Source organism: Fusarium graminearum, chromosome 3 (assembly GCF_000240135.3).
Source record: "Fusarium graminearum PH-1 chromosome 3, whole genome shotgun sequence".
In the NCBI taxonomy this organism is placed as follows: domain Eukaryota; kingdom Fungi; phylum Ascomycota; class Sordariomycetes; order Hypocreales; family Nectriaceae; genus Fusarium; species Fusarium graminearum.
Window position 1 is genome coordinate 7,066,270 of NC_026476.1, and position 16,821 is coordinate 7,083,090.

A 16,821-nucleotide genomic window follows, 5' to 3' on the forward strand; every position below is an offset into this window, starting at 1 on the left:
CACTTGAAACACATCATGACGGTATCCAAGGAAGCCTTACTCAATGATTACGAGTTTGACCCAAGTCTCGTTGAGCGAATAGCCTTCCGCAAAGTCCAACATACTATCGCCATCGACGAGCCAGATCCTTCATGGCCCCATCATTTTGACCTCGCCAAAACTCGCATTGAAACGGCCCTTGGCGACACGGCCGTCTCTATCAACCACGTCGGCTCAACCAGCGTCCCAGGTCTTCCAGCAAAAAGAGTCATCGATATTGACCTTACCGTTCAAGATGTCAACGATGAGGCATCATATGTGCAAGCGCTTGAGAATGCGGGATTTCACTTTCTGGTTAGAGAACCTCACTGGCACGGACATCGTTTCTTTTGTGACTACGGACATGTGCCAACCAACTTGCACGTCTGGGGTCCGGATTGTCCCGAGGCGGCGAGGCACAAGATCTTTACGGATTGGTTGAGAAATAATGAAGAGGACCGGAAGCTGTATGCAAAGGTCAAGCGAGAAGCGTCTGAGGCAAGCATTGCTGGTGGGGAGGATGTCATGGAGTACAATAAGAGGAAGGAAAATGTCATTCGAGAGATTTTGCAGAGAGCTTTCAAGGCTCTGGGCTATCTGTAAGGAAGTTTTAGTGCTGGGTAGTACGAGGCCTTTATTAGAAAGTTACGAGATAATGGCAAGGCCTCAATGACAAGCGATCTAATCACACAGGTTATATACATGATATCTATACCTACAATATGGAGAGGCATTCATACATTATAATCATTTGACTATTGATAAAACTGCAGGCCAGCTGATCGCTTAAAATACTATGGCAGAATTCTTTGTGCTTGAAGATAGCCGAATGCTTTCTTCCCTGGTCCGCCATGAATAAAGTCGATCCATGGAAGACCTTCCGCCACTATCATGTCTCGCACATTCTCCCAAGTCAGATCGGGACTCACAATCACATCCCAAATTTCTCCAACTAAGACATTTGATACCTCAACCGCTGAGAAACAGCCCATCATCAACACCCAGATAGTGAATGTCCTGTAATTCTCGTTCTGGTCTTGCATCATTATATAGTTTGTTTCAAGCCGTCTCTGAAGCTCTGGTAGTTGTGGCCTCCGTACAGGGCTTTGGGAAAGGGTGGTAAGAAAGGCGAGCATCCCGAGTCTCAGTGCTTCGTCTATATCAGGGTAATTGTTATTCGGATGTAGCAACTGCGTCTGGATGTTGCTGATCTGGGACTGGAATTGCGTCCATATTAGATCAGTCCTTGCACTTATAGCATTTTTGATATCCCGTATCAGAGCTTGTAAGTTCTGAAAAGCTTCAATCACCCGCGGAGAGTTTACGTTGAGTCTCTGCAGAATATCCGACTTTGCAATCGGCGGCACCGGTAATGTCGGATAATCGTTGTATTCCAGTGCAAGATGCAGTGGCCGGCCAAAAGCCAACGCCAACCTCAAATCAAACTGCTGAATCTTAAAGAGAAGCTTCGCGTCCAGTCCTGTAAAAACGTTGTCCCTAATTATAAGCAGTCGCCTGACCCCTTCAAGATGCAACCCTACGGCTCCAAAGTCATGCAATGACTCGGCAGCAAATAGTAGTATCAGGATGGTCATCATTGTTGTTGAGGACTGTTGGCCTGCAGCTTGATATAGATCCCGATTCAATGATGAGAGGATGATGCAAAGCAGCTGTTGGGTCCAGGGGGAAAGACGCGCGCTGCATCGAAGATCGTCTACGGCGTGCGTGGCGAGGTAGATTGCGCTAAGCAGGGTTCTGTTTTGGTGGAGGAACTGGAAGTCGTCGCTCATCCAACTGTGGACGATGAGGTTTGTGTCCAATGGGTAGACTTTTTCAATGATGCTATTATATTTCATGACTACCAAAGCCCACGTTAGTAATTGATGATTCTTTGTGGGGTAGCGAGTGCAAATCACCGGTTTCCAGTACTGATGATGGGAAGAGCGAAGAGTCAAAGCCACAATCGTCAATGCTCATCCTCAATGACGGTTTGAGCAACTGTCTCTTAAGACAGTGGTTCCGAAGACTCGAAGTACAGTGTAGTGATAAGTCTTGACGATGCATTATGATAGCATCCTCATCTTGTTCTACATTTTCTTGGTGTTGTACCTTTCTGTTTTTTGCTTTTCTTTTCGAACGTCGAGAGTCTTTGCGGACATTGACTCCCTTCATGCATTGACTGCGGATAGCAGCTCGACTACCAGGGCCTGAAGGGCGACCAGTGCCATCGACCGCTAGGAACGTGAAACTGCCTCCTGCCATGGTAGTGAGTGGTAATGGCTAAATAGTTAGTGTAGCCTGAGTCTCTAACGCTTGTTGTGCCAGACGAGGAGAGTTGTGGAGTTGCTCCGGATAAGGATTGCAATATGGAAAATAGACCAATCTCATTGCTGACAGCTGGATTGGGAGTAGGAGACAGGGGAGGTTGACTCAAGATAAGGTCAGGAGCCCACATTGATTATCGACCAGATTGATGTCCTAATTAGTCTTAGTCTTTTTAGCTGAATCATGGTTCGGGCTTGAATTCCTCCGACCCCAGTCACTATTGATATTCCTCTCATCCAATAAACGCGTCGAGAGTGACCTGAATCTTCAGACTAACCGCGTTTGGATCACATTGTGGTCGTCGGTAGATCTAGGAAATCTCACCTTACCAAGAGATACGATCCAATTTACAGCCTCAATCTGCAGATCTTTCGATGTCTTATGGCACTGGAGGCAGTTCCGTTTATATTGCGGATTTGCGGAGTACTAAGACCAGATTGATATCCAAAAATGGCTTTAGAGCATTTCACCCATCATGCCTACACAGACGGTTGGATGAGTGCGAACGAATATATAAGTGCGAAACAGCTGGATGTCTTGTTTGAACAGTGGGATACACATCATTAACTCGCTATTCAATTTTATATCTTACCTACTCGAATTATCACAATGGTAGCCAGAACATCCGAATTCGCCAGCGCCTCCTCAAGGCTTCCTGCACTTACCCTATCGTCTGGCCGTCTTCTGATCACCTCTCAATTCACCAAACCACAACTTCCCCCAATAAGCCTTGATCTCTCTGGTCAAACGGCTATTATAACTGGTGCCAACAACGGCATCGGGTTAGCTTGCGCCAAGCTTCTTCTTCAGCACGGACTAAGCCATCTCATCATCGCTGTTCGCTCAGAAGCTAAAGGTCATGAGGCGGCTCAACAGCTGAAACACGTCACCTCGGTTGCCAAGATCGAAGTCTGTGGGCTTGATATGGGGAGTTACATCTCTATTGACGCGTTTGTAAAGCGTTGCGAAACGCTCCATCGTCTTGACTATGCTATTCTAAATGCTGGCATGGGCAATGCCACTCACCGAATTAACGAGTCCACTGGCCATGAAGAGACTATGCAGGTCAACTTCTTGTCTACCATGTATCTATCGGTTCTTTTGCTCCCGCTGCTGAAACAAAAATCATTGTCATCAAACCCGGGACGACTGACTGTGGTCAACTCAGGAATGTCCATGCATTGCGAATTACCTGAGGCAAAGTCAGACCCATTGATCCCCGCTTTCGACGCGAAAGCTACCTTTGATGGAATGTCTCACTATGCGAAGTCGAAACTCCTTGGACAGCTTTTTATCGATAAGCTAGCGCGTCACGTCGACCCCCAAGACGTCATCATCAACTGTGTCGACCCGGGACTAACAAAGGGCACTGGCCTCATGGACAAGTCTCCGATAGTGATGAAAGTGTTCATGACTATCATGATGAGGTTTCTCGGGCGCACCCAGGAACAAGCTGCCTCAACTTATGTCGATGCTGCCATTGTCAAGGGAGAAGAAGCCCATGGGTCATATGTGATGGACTGGCGAATTTACCCGTGAGTTGTTGTTATTCCGGACCTTTTCAGATACAGTCTAACGTTAATTTAGGTTCGGAAGATATTATTATAGTGCAGAGCGGCAGGAGGTCCAGGGCCGGTTATGGAAGGAAATGATGAATGAGTTTGAGTTTGCAGGCATGGAGGAGATTATCGACTCGATGGGCAAATGAGATTGAGGCTGCATTCAAGGGTTAGAGTCATCTTATATATTATTGAAGAACAGATTCTTAATATTTACATATTTATACTGGCCAGCCATGATTTGGATGGAGCGAAACAGCGAAAGCAATTGACAACAACTCGGCATTGATGGTACTTACCCTGTGGCATAGGCACCGATACCACACGGAATCTATCTAAATACTCAATCGAACTGTGGGTTTCAAGCCAAGACGGTATCGGCAACAGGCAAGGCCCATCACAGCCTCTTAATGCACAACACCAGACGATATGCGACGCAACTCCCCTGGAATCACGGACCAATTGCACCTTTCGAGCGTCCATTTCTAAAAGTCCCTTCGGCATTCGATCCCCAAACTCGAAGTTGCAGGGATTAAAGCGCGAACCCCTGTAGTTCCCCTGAATGCCAAGGACCGAGACTTGGAGAGACCTTGCCATAATTGGCCTGAACCCATGGTCCACTCTTGAAATCTATTCCGATCTTCGCTGCACTTGGCTCGAAGAGGGAGGTTTGAGATAATGAACGACTGGGGAATCAGAGCATATTCAGGAACTTATGAATACTGCATGGGAACTTCTGCTCTATCAATGGCGTGTGAGCTGCATCTGGCAACTCGTCCCATGTGATGCAATTGACTTTAATCATGATAACGACCTGCCGTATCTATCAATCTAGCATGTGCCGTGCCATGAGCTGTAATATATAATGTATTTTCCAGACCTTGTTCATACTGCCAAGCTCTGCTCTTCAACCACACTCTCTCTTGACTCCCAGGCCACATTCGTTATTGGTTCTTTCTTCAATCTTTGTCTTGTCGCTCTTTCAATCAAGCAAACACACTCTTTTTTCTAGTCATGGTTCGTTTCGGACTATCGGCTTTGCTTTTTGCAGGGCTGTCACTCGCTCAGGATGAGCTGTCTCAGCCTCCGCAGCCCGAACAGGGTACTGTTGCCCACCTGCCTGGTGCTTATATCTTCGAGTTCGAGGAGAGCCAGGATACTTCTGTCTTTTACGATAAGACAGAAAGCCAGTCCACCACCCGTGTCAAATTTGACTATGACCTCTTCAAGGGTGTCTCAGTCCAATTTGACGATGTTGCATCTGCTGAAGAACTCGCTGCCAAGATGGCTGCTCTCCCAGTCGTCAAGAACGTCTGGCCTGTCAAGGTCTACGGAATCCCTGCACCTCGAGTGGAGTGGGTCGCAGAGCCAGGAATGAAAGCTCCTCTTTCCAAGAGAGCTGTCAATGATACCGCTGATACCTTCTCGCCTCATGTCATGACTCAGGTTGACAAGTTGCGCAAGAAGGGAATTACTGGACATGGAATCAAGGTTGCTGTCATTGACACTGGTGTAAGTTACGGTTTTTACATGTATAATGTTGTACAGTTAACTAACATGACTAGATCGACTACAAGCATCCAGCCCTTGGTGGTTGCTTCGGCCCCGACTGTCTCGTGTCTTTCGGCACTGATCTGGTTGGTGATGACTACGATGGTTTCAACGCCGTTCACCCCGATGACGACCCCATGGATTGCGCTGGTCATGGTACTCACGTTGCAGGAATCGTTGCTGCTCAAACCAACCCTTTCGGTTTTACTGGTACAGCTCCAGGAGTCACTCTTGGTGCTTACCGTGTCTTTGGCTGTTCCGGAGAGGCCGGCAATGATGTTCTCATCGCTGCGTACAACCAAGCTTACCAAGATGGCGCCGACATCATCACTGCCTCTATCGGAGGTCCCAGCGGTTGGTCAGAGGAGCCTTGGGCCGTTGCCGTCTCCCGTATCGTCGAGAAGGGTGTGCCATGTCCCGTGTCTGCTGGTAACTCCGGCGACGTCGGCATGTTCTACGCCAGTACCGCCGCCAACGGTAACAAGGTCATGGCCATTGCCTCTTACGATAACAGCGATTACATCTCGCTTCTCAAGCAGCACCACTACACCGTTGACGGAAGCGACACCAAGATTGCCTTTGGCATGACTGCTGGCACTCCCGCTGCTTGGGATGATGTCAAGCTTCCTATCTGGGCTCCCAGTCTGGACACCACTGTGGCAAATGGCGGTTGCGACCCTTACCCCGCCGACACACCTGATCTCAGCAAGTTCATTGTCTTGGTTCGTCGAGGAACTTGCACCTTTGCCCAAAAGGCCCAGAACGCTGCCAATGCTGGAGCAAAGTATTTCATTGTCTACAACAATGCTGGTGGCGCCAACGAAATCGATGTTTCTGCCGTGAAGAGCATTCTCGCAGCTGGCATGGTCACTTCCAAGGTCGGTGCCAAGTGGATCGGTCTTCTCAAGGAAGGTTCCAAGGTCACACTCGAGATGTCCGCTGGCTCTGACGGAGAGGTCATCATGGAAGAGAGCAAGAACGACAAGACGGGTGGTGCAGTTAGCACTTACTCCTCTTGGGGACCTACTTGGGAGATGGACGTCAAGCCCCAATTCGGCTCTCCCGGTGGAAACATTCTTTCAACTTATCCTCTTGCCAAGGGTGGCTATGCTGTTCTTTCTGGAACTTCCATGGCTTGCCCTCTCGTCGCCGCTACTATCGCTCTTATTGCTGAGGTCCGTGGAACTCTCGACCCCGAGACTATTGAGAACCTTCTTGCATCGACCTCAAACCCTCAACTCTTCAACGACGGTACAGGATTCTCCGATTACCTGGCGCCTGTTCCTCAACAAGGTGGTGGCATGATCCAAGCCTACGACGCTGCGTACTCGACGGTCTTGATGGATGTTTCCAGCTTGTCCTTCAATGACACTGATAACTTCATCAAGGTCCGCAACTTCACTATCCACAACACTGGCAAGAAGGAGATCGATCTCAGTGTCTCCCACATCCCTACCAAGAGTGTCTACACTCTCGACAAGGACAGCATTTATGCTTCTACTTTCCCCAACGACGTTGCCGATGCTCATGCTGAGCTCAAGTTCAGTGAGGCCAAGCTTTCCGTTGGTGCAGGTGAGAAGGTCACTATTGAGGTTGTCCCTTCTGCTCCTGAAGGTCTCGACGCCAAGCGTCTCGCTCTTTGGTCTGGTTACATCGCCATCAACGGTACTGGAGTGTCTCTGTCTCTGCCTTACCAGGGCATGACAGGTTCTCTGCATGACTCTGTTGTCTTGGGATCTGACGATACATGGATCGCCAGATCTAACGATAAGGATAAGCTCACTCCTGTCCCCGCCAACACAACCTTCATCTTGCCCGTCAAGGGCCAGAATGCTACCGATGCCCAGCCTGCCCCCGCTTTGGCCTGGAAGCTCGCGCTCGGCTCCGCTAAGCTCGAAGCCGAGCTCATTCCCGTCGGCGGAAACTCTACCAAGAGTCTCGGTGCACCTGCTGGATTCCCTGTGCAGTGGAACCCCATGGGTGACGGTAACATTGTGTGGAATGGTAAGCTTGCCGATGGTGGATACGCTCCAGCTGGCAAGTACAAGGTCAAGTACCAGGCCTTGAGGATTTTCGGAGACGAGAAGGTGAAGAGTGACTGGGATCATTCGGAGTCGCCTGTGTTCAGCGTCAAGTACCCTTAGAGTACTGACCACAAGCTTGAAACCCGAGGTGTAGGGATGTGTAGATGAGCCCCAGTTCGCGTGGTTGGGTAGTGTTTGATGTTACATCGGCCTCTTGATAGTCTCCTTATGTCTTACGAGTTATACTCTATAATGAAATAACGTATAGCCTTGCCCTTGCGGCTATATCCTTGTGTTCGGTGAACTACGTGAGAACGGTCACTAATGGCTGTACCAGCTGGTAGCAGAAAGTTGGCCTCCCAATTTGCAGGGTACAAAAATACGTAGTCGACGAAGGAGAGTCTGGGCGATAAATGCCAGTCATTAATTTCGTCTCTTGTGCTTCCAGTGGCCAATTCTTCTAATACCCTGAGGCTGTGTAAAATTTGAATGCTATGTCTAGTATTATCTCTTCTATGCAAATTGATTCGCTATTATTAAACCATCTCTATTGTTCATCGCCAAAGACAACTGCGTGCTCAAACGCCCACTCCCGTATAGCGCTAAAGTTACGACATGTATGTAGGGTACTGAAGTCCGGCCAGTGTCCCTCGTAGCCATCATAGTACCTGAATGGGAAAACGCCAGTGTCGCTCTGACACATTATATTGGTCCTCAAGAACTCAATACAGTGATCTGCATATTGTGTCAGCGCCGTAGATTTACTTGTAGGTTCTTGTAAACGCTTACCCAAATGCCCTCTGAGGTCCTCAGGCTCGACATCAATGTCTCCTCCTGTGTGTGAATAATAATCACTGTGGGTTGCTTGCCTTAGTAGGTTGAGGCAGTGGAGCTGGTGGAACACTTGTATTCCAACACGATAACCCGTTTTGCCTGTCTTGGGATCCTTGATGGTGAGTGACGAAGGGTCGAGACCGAGGTTGTCGAGCTCGTCGCGGGTTATCATCTGGTCACCAACATCATACGTGACATGATCCCATGCTTTATCGACGTCGGGGCCAAATCCGATGAACTCTGTCTTTTTTGTTTCTGGTGTGATGTTGTAGCGAACGGTATGGAAGTCGGCCACCTCTGCGGCTGGAGCTGCACGATGTTAGAAACACGCATGACAATGGACGTTGGGTATCGGATACTTACAGTAGGGAAATGTTGGCAGGGTTGAACCGACACTGGAATGGATATTGGCGCGCAACACCAATGACGATACAAAGAATACAAGTGATAACGAGAGTAGGATTCCATGACAAACCCATACAAGATATGGATGTTGTAAGTAACGCCTGTAATGACTTGGAATCCTGATGTGTCTGTCGAATGGCGAGTCGAGAACCCTTTTCTCGCCTGCATTCAGTTCGTCATGTTCGGTCAAAGGATGATACAGAGACTCCATAGCTGAATGTTGTGTTGTTGGGTGGAATAATTGAGTGTGAATGAAATGTGGTGTCGGTTGAGCAGTCCAAAGCGCTATTAGTAGAAAGAAGGTCTGAGTATGTCGTGCAGTGGTTTTTCGGACCTCCGAGATTCCCACGATGCATATAAAACAACAAAATCTCTGTCCCAGTCGCTTGGAATGTGTAAGCGGATATTCGGCTGTCATATCAATCTTTGAAACGCCAAGACGAAACGTTGCGCGAATGGCGCTAAGCCCAGATGCGGTAGTTCAGATGAGCGAATACAACCTCTCAAAATAGTGTCCCTGTTGTATGGATTGGGATTCATCCCGATGAGGCGGCAATGTCACATTGACTAGGGCATCTAGTTGGCTGCGCGTTTGACAGTTTCTCTGGGTGCTGGCTTTGCAAGGTGGGGAGGGTTTCATTCTCGGGGGACTTGAAGCATATAGTGTTGTAGGTGTATCAGGGGCAACGCTACGGTTAAGACGGGTTTCGTGAAACAAGCAAAAACAACAGCTGAACTAGCCTTTCCACCAATCAAGGAGTTTTCCATTTGTCGCGGGTTTCGGCCGACATGGCCCTGTCTTGATTGGCCATCTCCGTCACCACCGTTTTCAAAACTCCTTGAAGATGACTAGTGAGTATAGAGAAGGTATCATGACGCGCGCTATTCCTGTCGCATAGGAACTGCCTCCCAAAGAAGACGGCAAATCGGCATCAAGCCCAAACACTCCAAGTCTTACCTTGGCATTCGTGTTTGAACATCCTGCAAACTGAGGGGACCAAGGAGACATCAACACTCTGGAATAGGAGATGAAAGCGGATGAATGGTCATCTCAACCTTGAGATGAAGAGTATAAGACCAAACCCATTGCCCGCCGTAAAGTATTCGTATCATTCACTTCATCCTCATTCTCACATTCATCCAAACATTGCTTGACGCAATATTTCATTACTTTTCTTTCTCAATCTTCCATTCTCAAGGCTAGTCCTGCTATTCAATCTTTTTCATTTTACCTGCCGGTCAGATTTATTCTACTCCTCAAACCCACTCACTAGTCAACATGTACTTCACCAACGCCTTCATCGCCGCTCTCGCCGCTCAGGCTTTCTCCCGTGACAGCCGCATCAGCTCTTCCGGTGCTGGAAAGCTTGCAGTACGTCCCTTGTTCTTATTCACTAATCCACTGCTGACGACTCTACAGGCCTTGATGGCTCTTGGTGCTACTCCAGGAAGCGCCCTGCCAATCTTTACCACTATTGAAGTCCGAGAGGTAAGTCATAAACATGGTGCAGCAGTGAGTCATTGACTAATACGTAAAACAGCCTCACCACCAGGGAGGCCAAAACAAACAGGGCCAGCAAGGTAACCAGGCGGCTCAGGCAAACCAGAACCAGAACGGTAACAACAACAACAATGCCGCAAACAATGCAGCAGCCAATGCGGGATGCAACGCCAAGCGGGACGAGGACGAACTTGTTGCTCGCCACCACCAGGGTGCCCAGGGTGCTCAGGGAGGCAACGCCAATGCTAACGCCAACGCCAATGCCAACAACTGCAACGGCGCCAATGCCAATGCTAACAACAACAACAACAACAACAACAACAACAATAACAACAAGCGTGACCTCGAGACCAGGCATCACCAGGGTGGCAAGAACAAGGCCAAGGGCAAGAACAACAAGCGAGACCTAGAGACCCGACACCATCAGGGTGGAAAGAACAAGGCTAAGGGCAAGAACAACAAGCGAGACCTTGAGACTAGACATCACCAGGGCGGACAGAACAAGAACGCTGCTGCTAATGGGAACGCTGGTAACAACGGAGCCAACGCCAACAACAACGCCCAGAACAACGCTCAGAACAACGCTCAGAACAACGCCAACAACAACGCCAACAACAACGCTCAGAACAACAACAACAACCAGGCCAATGCCCAGGCCAACAACGCTGGCTGCAACGGCAAGCGCGATTTGGAGGCTCGACACCACCAAGGAGGACAGAACAAAGGTGCCAATGCTGCTGCTGCCAACGGTTGCAACAACTAAGTTGTTAATGCATAGCAGCACTTGCATCCATTCGGGCCAGCACAGAGCTGCCTAATAAGGCTAAAGAGTGTGGATTGCAGAGTGAATGAATCAGGTCGAGAAAAGATACTTGAACATAAGTGGCTGGTCCATAAATAGCAATTGATATGTAATTTAATAAACCTTGTCTCGGAACTATTTATTTAAACCTTTCTTATTGGCTAGAAGCTATTCCAGTCCCGCCTTTGAGAGTTTCAGGGTCCAGCACGTGACACCCCCAAGGCATGTCATTGAGAACCTCCGTGATCTTTAACAGTTTAAATGTATGAAACCTAAGAGAAAAGAGTTTTCCAATAGAACATGTTGAGCTTATATACTGAACACGTAAACTACAAGAGGGTGTTTTCATTACCACGTCTGCCCCCCATCAAGGCTTATGTCAGGTTATGCAGTGGCTTCGGCTAGAACACATCACACCCATGTCTTTAAGTGGGCTATCAGACCACTTTGAAAACTCATTCAAATAACTACCTTCACATTTCTGTGTGCCTCAAAATCGATCTCTCTACATAATTATTTCCTCATCGATTTTCACAAAATGGCTCCCAAGAAACCTGAAGCAGTTATTGACAATGTGGTCGCCTTTGGAAGGGTCCGCAAGAACCTCAAAATGGGATGCGTTGGTCTCCCCAACGTGGGAAAGTCCAGCTTGTTCAACCTTTTGACCGAGCAGAGCGCTGCGGCGGAGAATTATCCCTTCTGCACAATCGAGCCCAACGAAGCGAGATGCGCTGTTCCCGATGCTCGATATGTAAGTTCTACATGTTGAGCGCAAGAAACCAAACAACTGACATTATCCAGGATTTCCTATGCGATTTGTGGAAGCCTCCGTCTATGTACCCAGCTTATCTTCAGGTCACCGATATCGCTGGCTTGATCAAGGGCGCTTCTCAGGGAGAAGGTCTTGGTAACGCTTTCCTGTCACATATCCAAGCCGTTGACGGTATCTTTCACATTGTTCGGTAGGATGAGTTCGTTCACTCTTTTAGAACTTAAACTAATGCACGTGTCGGCAGAGCATTTGATAACGATCAGGTCCTGCACGTTGATGATTCAATCGACCCTGTTCGTGACTTGAGTCAGTTGCACTGAGGCTGTTCTTTGGGTCTATCAGGCTAACCATTGTATTTTCCAGACACCATTCAGAGCGAGCTTTGCAAGAAGGACTTGGGTATGTAACTACTCTTGAGGGTATCCGGCAATGACTAACATCATGTTCTAGACATTTTGGACAAGCAAATCGTCGCCGAGGAAATGATTGTGAAGAAGGCTGGTGGCAAGTACAAGATGCTGCCTCTCTTTTACGAGACCACATCCAAGATCCGAGCAGTGAGTTCTGACGAACCCGCAACCCGAATCTAAGCTTAGCACATATTGACCACAATACCATGGCAGATGTTGGAAGAAGGAAAGCCAGTGCGAGACGGAAGCTGGACCCCAGCCGAGATCGCACTCATCAACGAAAAGATTCAGCTCATCACCACCAAGCCAGTCATCTACCTCGTTAACCTAACCATGAAGGACTACCTCAGACAAAAGAGCAAGTACCTGCCATCGATAGCAAAGTGGGTTACTGAGCATGGAGGTACCGCGCGAGACATCATCCCTTTCTCCATCGAGTTTGAGGAGAAGCTGCACAGCATGAAGGATGATCCTGATGCCCAGGCTGAGTTCCTCAAGGAGAGCAAGGTCAAGTCCAAATTGGAAAAGATTATCACTGAGGGATTCACAAAGCTTGGTCTTCAGTACTACTTCACTGGTATGTCATGTCCACCGCCAAGCTTGGCAGAAGGTTCACTAACATAATAATAGCTGGAGAGAAGGAGATCAGGTGTTGGACAATCCCCCGAGGATGCTTGGCCCCTCAAGCTGCGGGTGCTATCCACAGTGACTTTGAGAGAGGATTCATCAAGGCCGAAGTGGTAGCCTACCAAGACTTCCATGATCTCTGTGAGGGTAACAAGTCGATGGCTCCCATTAAAGCTGCTGGCAAATACCGCCAGGAGGGAAAGTCTTATGTGAGTCAAGTCAAGTCACACTTGGGTTGTTGCGGAAGCTGACTTTTTTTTCCCAGGTTGTTCAAGATGGTGATATCATTCACTTTCAATTCAGTGAGTTGAGCTCTTTTACAATGAGCTGCCATGGCTCTTATTATTTACACGCGGCTAACAATGGTACAGATGTGTCAAACAAGAAATAGACGAACCCTCATTAGATTTAGAACTTATGATAGAGTATTGAACGGAAGTCGACATGCTATCCCTACCTATCTATCCATTGTTCAAGGCTTCTTTGTCAAGATCTTTCCTTTGCTATCGTACCAAATCTTCTTAGCCTTTACCTGGCGAAGATAGTCCTTGCCAGATGTCTTGGCATCGTGATAAAATAGCCACCACTGACCCTGGTACTTGACGATACTAGAGTGAGTAGTCCAGCCATCAACTGGCTCCAGAATTCTGCCCTGGTAGGTGTAAGGACCATAGGGGGTCTTTGAAGTCGCATAGACAAGATAGTGGGTTGTGCCAGTAGAGTAGGTGAGGTAGTAAATCTTGTTGCGCTTGTGAATCCAGGGTCCTTCGAAGAAGCGTCGGTCTTCATCCTCAGAAAGGAGCGGCTTGCCAGTCTTGGGGTCAAGAATGAGCATGTCGCGAGGCTTCTCTGCCAGAGTGTGCATGTCCTTGCTCAGCTTGGCAATCTGAGGGCTCAAGGCAGCGGTGCCGTTTCCTGGCTCAGTGCCAGATTCGTTGTACTTGTTCTTATCCTGCCATCGTTGAAGCTGGCCACCCATGATACCACCCCATGCCAAGTAGGCTCTGTCATCATCATCGACGAAACTGGCGGGGTCGATGCTGAAAGTGTGAGGGATCCAACTCTTGTCGGGGACGAATGGTCCGCCGGGGGTTGGTGAGACAGCAACGCCGATTCTGAAGATATCATCCTTGTCTTTGGCAGGGAAGTATAGGTAGTATTTGCCGTTCTTGTGGGCAGCGTCAGGAGCCCACATCTGTCGAGAGGCCCAGGGGACATCCTCCACTGACAGGGCCGTACCGTGATCGACCGGCAGGGAACCGTAGATCTTGTCGATAGAGTAGACATGGTAATCTCTCATGGCGTACTGGCCTCCATCAGGATCATTCTCAAATCCAGCATCGATGTCATGAGACGGGTAGAGCCACAAGGTGTCGTTAAAGACATGAGCCGAAGGATCCGCAGTCCATCTACTAGTGATGAGAGGACAGTCGTCGTTGGTGGCAAGACTTTGACCAACGAAAGAGAGGAGTGGGAATAACAACTTGGACTTCATGATGAAAAAGAACTTGGTGGTATTATGAGCGTGGAGTTGGCTACTCTACTGACAATATTTACAGGCGATCTTCGCATCCTTTTATACTGATTCTGTTTGACGACTCAGGAACTGCCGGGTGGGTTTCCTTGATTTAATTTCGTTAAACTTTGTCAAATCAGCCTGTTCCCCGCAGATCAGTCTGGACTATATTGCGGGGTAGTCCTTGGCAAGATGGGTTGTCCGGATAAAGTACAGGGATGGAGTTCACTGATGAGACTTACAAAGACGTTACTAGTGGATGACATCTGGGGTTGAACGAGACGAACGGACATCGTATTAGTTTACCAATTCTCTGGGCGTAAGCTTGATGTATGATTGATGGTGGAGGATTTGAGGCTAAATGCAAGAGCATGCTTTGGGTCAAATATCTACTAATAAGTTGTGGGCTGGCCCTGAGGGTATCAGAAAAATCGGTTGTTAGAAGCATAAGAAACAAAATAAGTAGGTCAGCCTATGATACTTTGACTAGACTTCCTCGTCTGTTTATTTTTGTACCTCAAGGGTTAGGAGGCCAAGCTTTCTGCACTAGCTATTGAGTTTGAAAGATCAGCACTGAGATCGATGAATATGGAATAGACCGAAGGTAACTGCGAATCAGAGACTGGTGCGCTTATAATCTACCGCTCAGTTACATTTGAGTAAGCGTCAGATAAACACACATGTCAATGTTGCAACGGAAGAATTCTTGGATAATTTAAATAAAGTTTCTTTAATAATGATAACCCCAAATAACTAGCTACCGAGTGTCGTGAATACATAAACAAGAACGCTTCTATGAAATATAATGCTTCCTCCTACCCATGTCTTGTATGCATCGTCCATTACATATCTTTCACATTGTTGAGCGGATGTGTATAATGGCTCGCGTCTATGAAATTTTGTTCCTGCGCATGATGGAACCCAGCGTGTATTCGCTTGACAAGCGTGTCAAGTAGAAGCTGGCGAAGGTCGTTTGCGGGATAATCCTTGTGGAACCAGTGATGACGAATAAACACACCGCCACATGTCTTGTCTCCAATATAGGGACTTCCATTTCCATCCATGCATGGGATCGTGCGTACGTCATCTGTCAAGTTATAATCGTAGCGAACATAATTGGCAAACGCCGCCTGTTCGTGTGCCCAGTCCGTTTTCCATCTATCGCAGCCCTTGTATTTTGTCTCGGTTGGGCATTGGTTCCAGTCATGGAAGAGCTCTTGAGTCCGGTTACTCTGTCGAGCGACCATAAAACCTGTGTTCATCATGACTTTTCCCTTTGCGTCGCGGTTCCTCGGCGAGTCGGGGTCATTAGACAGAGCAATGAGGGTCTTGTCTGTAATGTTCCATAGACTCATTAGCCACTCGAAGGGCATCTCTGGATACATGAAAACGGCGTCTGCGTCGAGGAATACGACAGTGTCGTGAGTCTTGAGAGCTTCCTTAATCATTGGGACCTTGACCCATGTCCCATGGCGGTTGCGATAGTCAGGCGCTCGGATGAACTGGTAGTCATATCCGTGGATCATGGCTGGCGAAGAGACACGTTAGAAAGCTATCATAATCTGGAAGGCGATAGCACATACCATATAAATAATGATTCATCATTCCACCTGTTCTACCTGTCATTTCTTCGGCATTCATGGCTGACTTGTTCATCATTGCTCCAGCGCCGGTGTCCAATCGGGTATCCACATCCAGGATGAGCAGCTTCTTCCCCAAGGGTGGCCATCGATGGTTGTTGCTGTTGATCTTGTACTTGTATCCCTCTTTAGAGATGAATTGCGTGGCATTAAGATCGTGAATAAAGGGCTTCCACAGGTGGTGCATCAGTTGCGGTGTGTTTTCCGAGAGCTTTGTTGGTAGTGGAGTCGAGAGAGACGAGCTGGTGGGAGCACAAGTCAGAATTGATTCACCGGTCTTTCGAATTGCCAAACTTACCGGAAAGCCAAGTCGCTGGTCGATGGGAAGTAGAATAACCAAGAGTGTACCGCCAGCCCAAAGATGACCAGAATGACCATAGCGAGGAGGACACCTCTCCTCTTGTTGGCGCGAAGCAGGAATAGATGATCCATGATGGAGTCTGAAGCTACTGAGAGCGTCCAATATTCAGTAGACGGTGGTTTAATCTCAGTAACAGAATCCGGAAGACTCGGACAAAACCATGAAGTGGGAGGATAGCATTGTCAAGATGTTGGAATGGAAATGGCAGGGTGGGGGGATGGGGGGACAGACTAGTAATACGAAAAAAGGAAACAGCAGATCTTCGGATCCTTAAGTTCAAAGACGGTTAGAAGGTTCAGCTGGCGTGTTGGTTGAGGAGCGGAATTCTGCGAAAAGTGACTGTTTAAAGCATATCTTATCGTTGATTTACGAGGTGGCGCCGTCAGATACGTCCCAGCATCTGTTGATTGGGGGAACCGTAAAGCTTGTTTATCCAACAGCCACTTAAAAGGGTTAGAAGAACCACGTCCTCTCCT

The 16,821-nt window shown here is 48.1% G+C and overlaps 9 protein-coding genes across 9 annotated transcripts; 5 read left to right on the forward strand and 4 right to left on the reverse strand.

Annotated features, from left to right (window-relative positions):
* Positions 1-15: 15 nt before the first annotated feature.
* Positions 16-691, forward strand: FGSG_11474 (uncharacterized protein; the record flags this gene model as incomplete). Its single annotated transcript, XM_011327439.1, has 1 exon — positions 16-691. One exon carries the CDS (start codon positions 16-18, stop codon positions 619-621), a length of 606 nt encoding a protein of 201 aa, XP_011325741.1. The 3' UTR covers positions 622-691.
* Positions 692-812: 121 nt separating this feature from the next.
* FGSG_13945 (uncharacterized protein) lies at positions 813-2,280 on the reverse strand (the record flags this gene model as incomplete). The annotated part of the gene is given in 2 exon segments (XM_011327440.1): positions 813-1,876; positions 1,881-2,280. Coding segments are annotated over 2 exon segments (1,464 nt in total).
* A 672-nt stretch (positions 2,281-2,952) lies between these two features.
* On the forward strand, positions 2,953-4,051 carry FGSG_11473 (uncharacterized protein; the record flags this gene model as incomplete). Its single annotated transcript, XM_011327441.1, has 2 exons — positions 2,953-3,878; positions 3,952-4,051. 2 exons carry the CDS (start codon positions 2,953-2,955, stop codon positions 4,049-4,051), a joined length of 1,026 nt encoding a protein of 341 aa, XP_011325743.1.
* Positions 4,052-4,916: 865 nt separating this feature from the next.
* On the forward strand, positions 4,917-7,597 carry FGSG_11472 (uncharacterized protein; the record flags this gene model as incomplete). Its single annotated transcript, XM_011327442.1, has 2 exons — positions 4,917-5,414; positions 5,468-7,597. 2 exons carry the CDS (start codon positions 4,917-4,919, stop codon positions 7,595-7,597), a joined length of 2,628 nt encoding a protein of 875 aa, XP_011325744.1.
* Positions 7,598-8,024: 427 nt separating this feature from the next.
* FGSG_11471 (uncharacterized protein) lies at positions 8,025-8,927 on the reverse strand (the record flags this gene model as incomplete). Its single annotated transcript, XM_011327443.1, has 3 exons — positions 8,025-8,212; positions 8,267-8,620; positions 8,675-8,927. The coding sequence occupies 3 exons, from the start codon at positions 8,925-8,927 to the stop codon at positions 8,025-8,027; spliced, it is 795 nt and encodes a 264-aa protein (XP_011325745.1).
* Positions 8,928-9,995: 1,068 nt separating this feature from the next.
* Positions 9,996-10,980, forward strand: FGSG_11470 (uncharacterized protein; the record flags this gene model as incomplete). Its single annotated transcript, XM_011327444.1, has 3 exons — positions 9,996-10,088; positions 10,137-10,205; positions 10,258-10,980. 3 exons carry the CDS (start codon positions 9,996-9,998, stop codon positions 10,978-10,980), a joined length of 885 nt encoding a protein of 294 aa, XP_011325746.1.
* Positions 10,981-11,557: 577 nt separating this feature from the next.
* On the forward strand, positions 11,558-13,219 carry FGSG_11469 (GTP-dependent nucleic acid-binding protein engD; the record flags this gene model as incomplete). Its single annotated transcript, XM_011327445.1, has 9 exons — positions 11,558-11,770; positions 11,821-11,981; positions 12,036-12,097; positions 12,155-12,190; positions 12,242-12,348; positions 12,415-12,778; positions 12,832-13,037; positions 13,094-13,130; positions 13,200-13,219. The coding sequence occupies 9 exons, from the start codon at positions 11,558-11,560 to the stop codon at positions 13,217-13,219; spliced, it is 1,206 nt and encodes a 401-aa protein (XP_011325747.1).
* An 81-nt stretch (positions 13,220-13,300) lies between these two features.
* Positions 13,301-14,323, reverse strand: FGSG_11468 (xylosidase/arabinosidase; the record flags this gene model as incomplete). Its single annotated transcript, XM_011327446.1, has 1 exon — positions 13,301-14,323. One exon carries the CDS (start codon positions 14,321-14,323, stop codon positions 13,301-13,303), a length of 1,023 nt encoding a protein of 340 aa, XP_011325748.1.
* Positions 14,324-15,183: 860 nt separating this feature from the next.
* FGSG_11467 (uncharacterized protein) lies at positions 15,184-16,507 on the reverse strand. The gene is made up of 3 exons (XM_011327447.1): positions 16,283-16,507; positions 15,928-16,226; positions 15,184-15,872 (listed from the first exon to the last, which is right to left on the reverse strand). Exons 1-3 carry the CDS (start codon positions 16,414-16,416, stop codon positions 15,187-15,189), a joined length of 1,119 nt encoding a protein of 372 aa, XP_011325749.1. The 5' UTR covers positions 16,417-16,507; the 3' UTR covers positions 15,184-15,186.
* Positions 16,508-16,821: the final 314 nt, after the last annotated feature.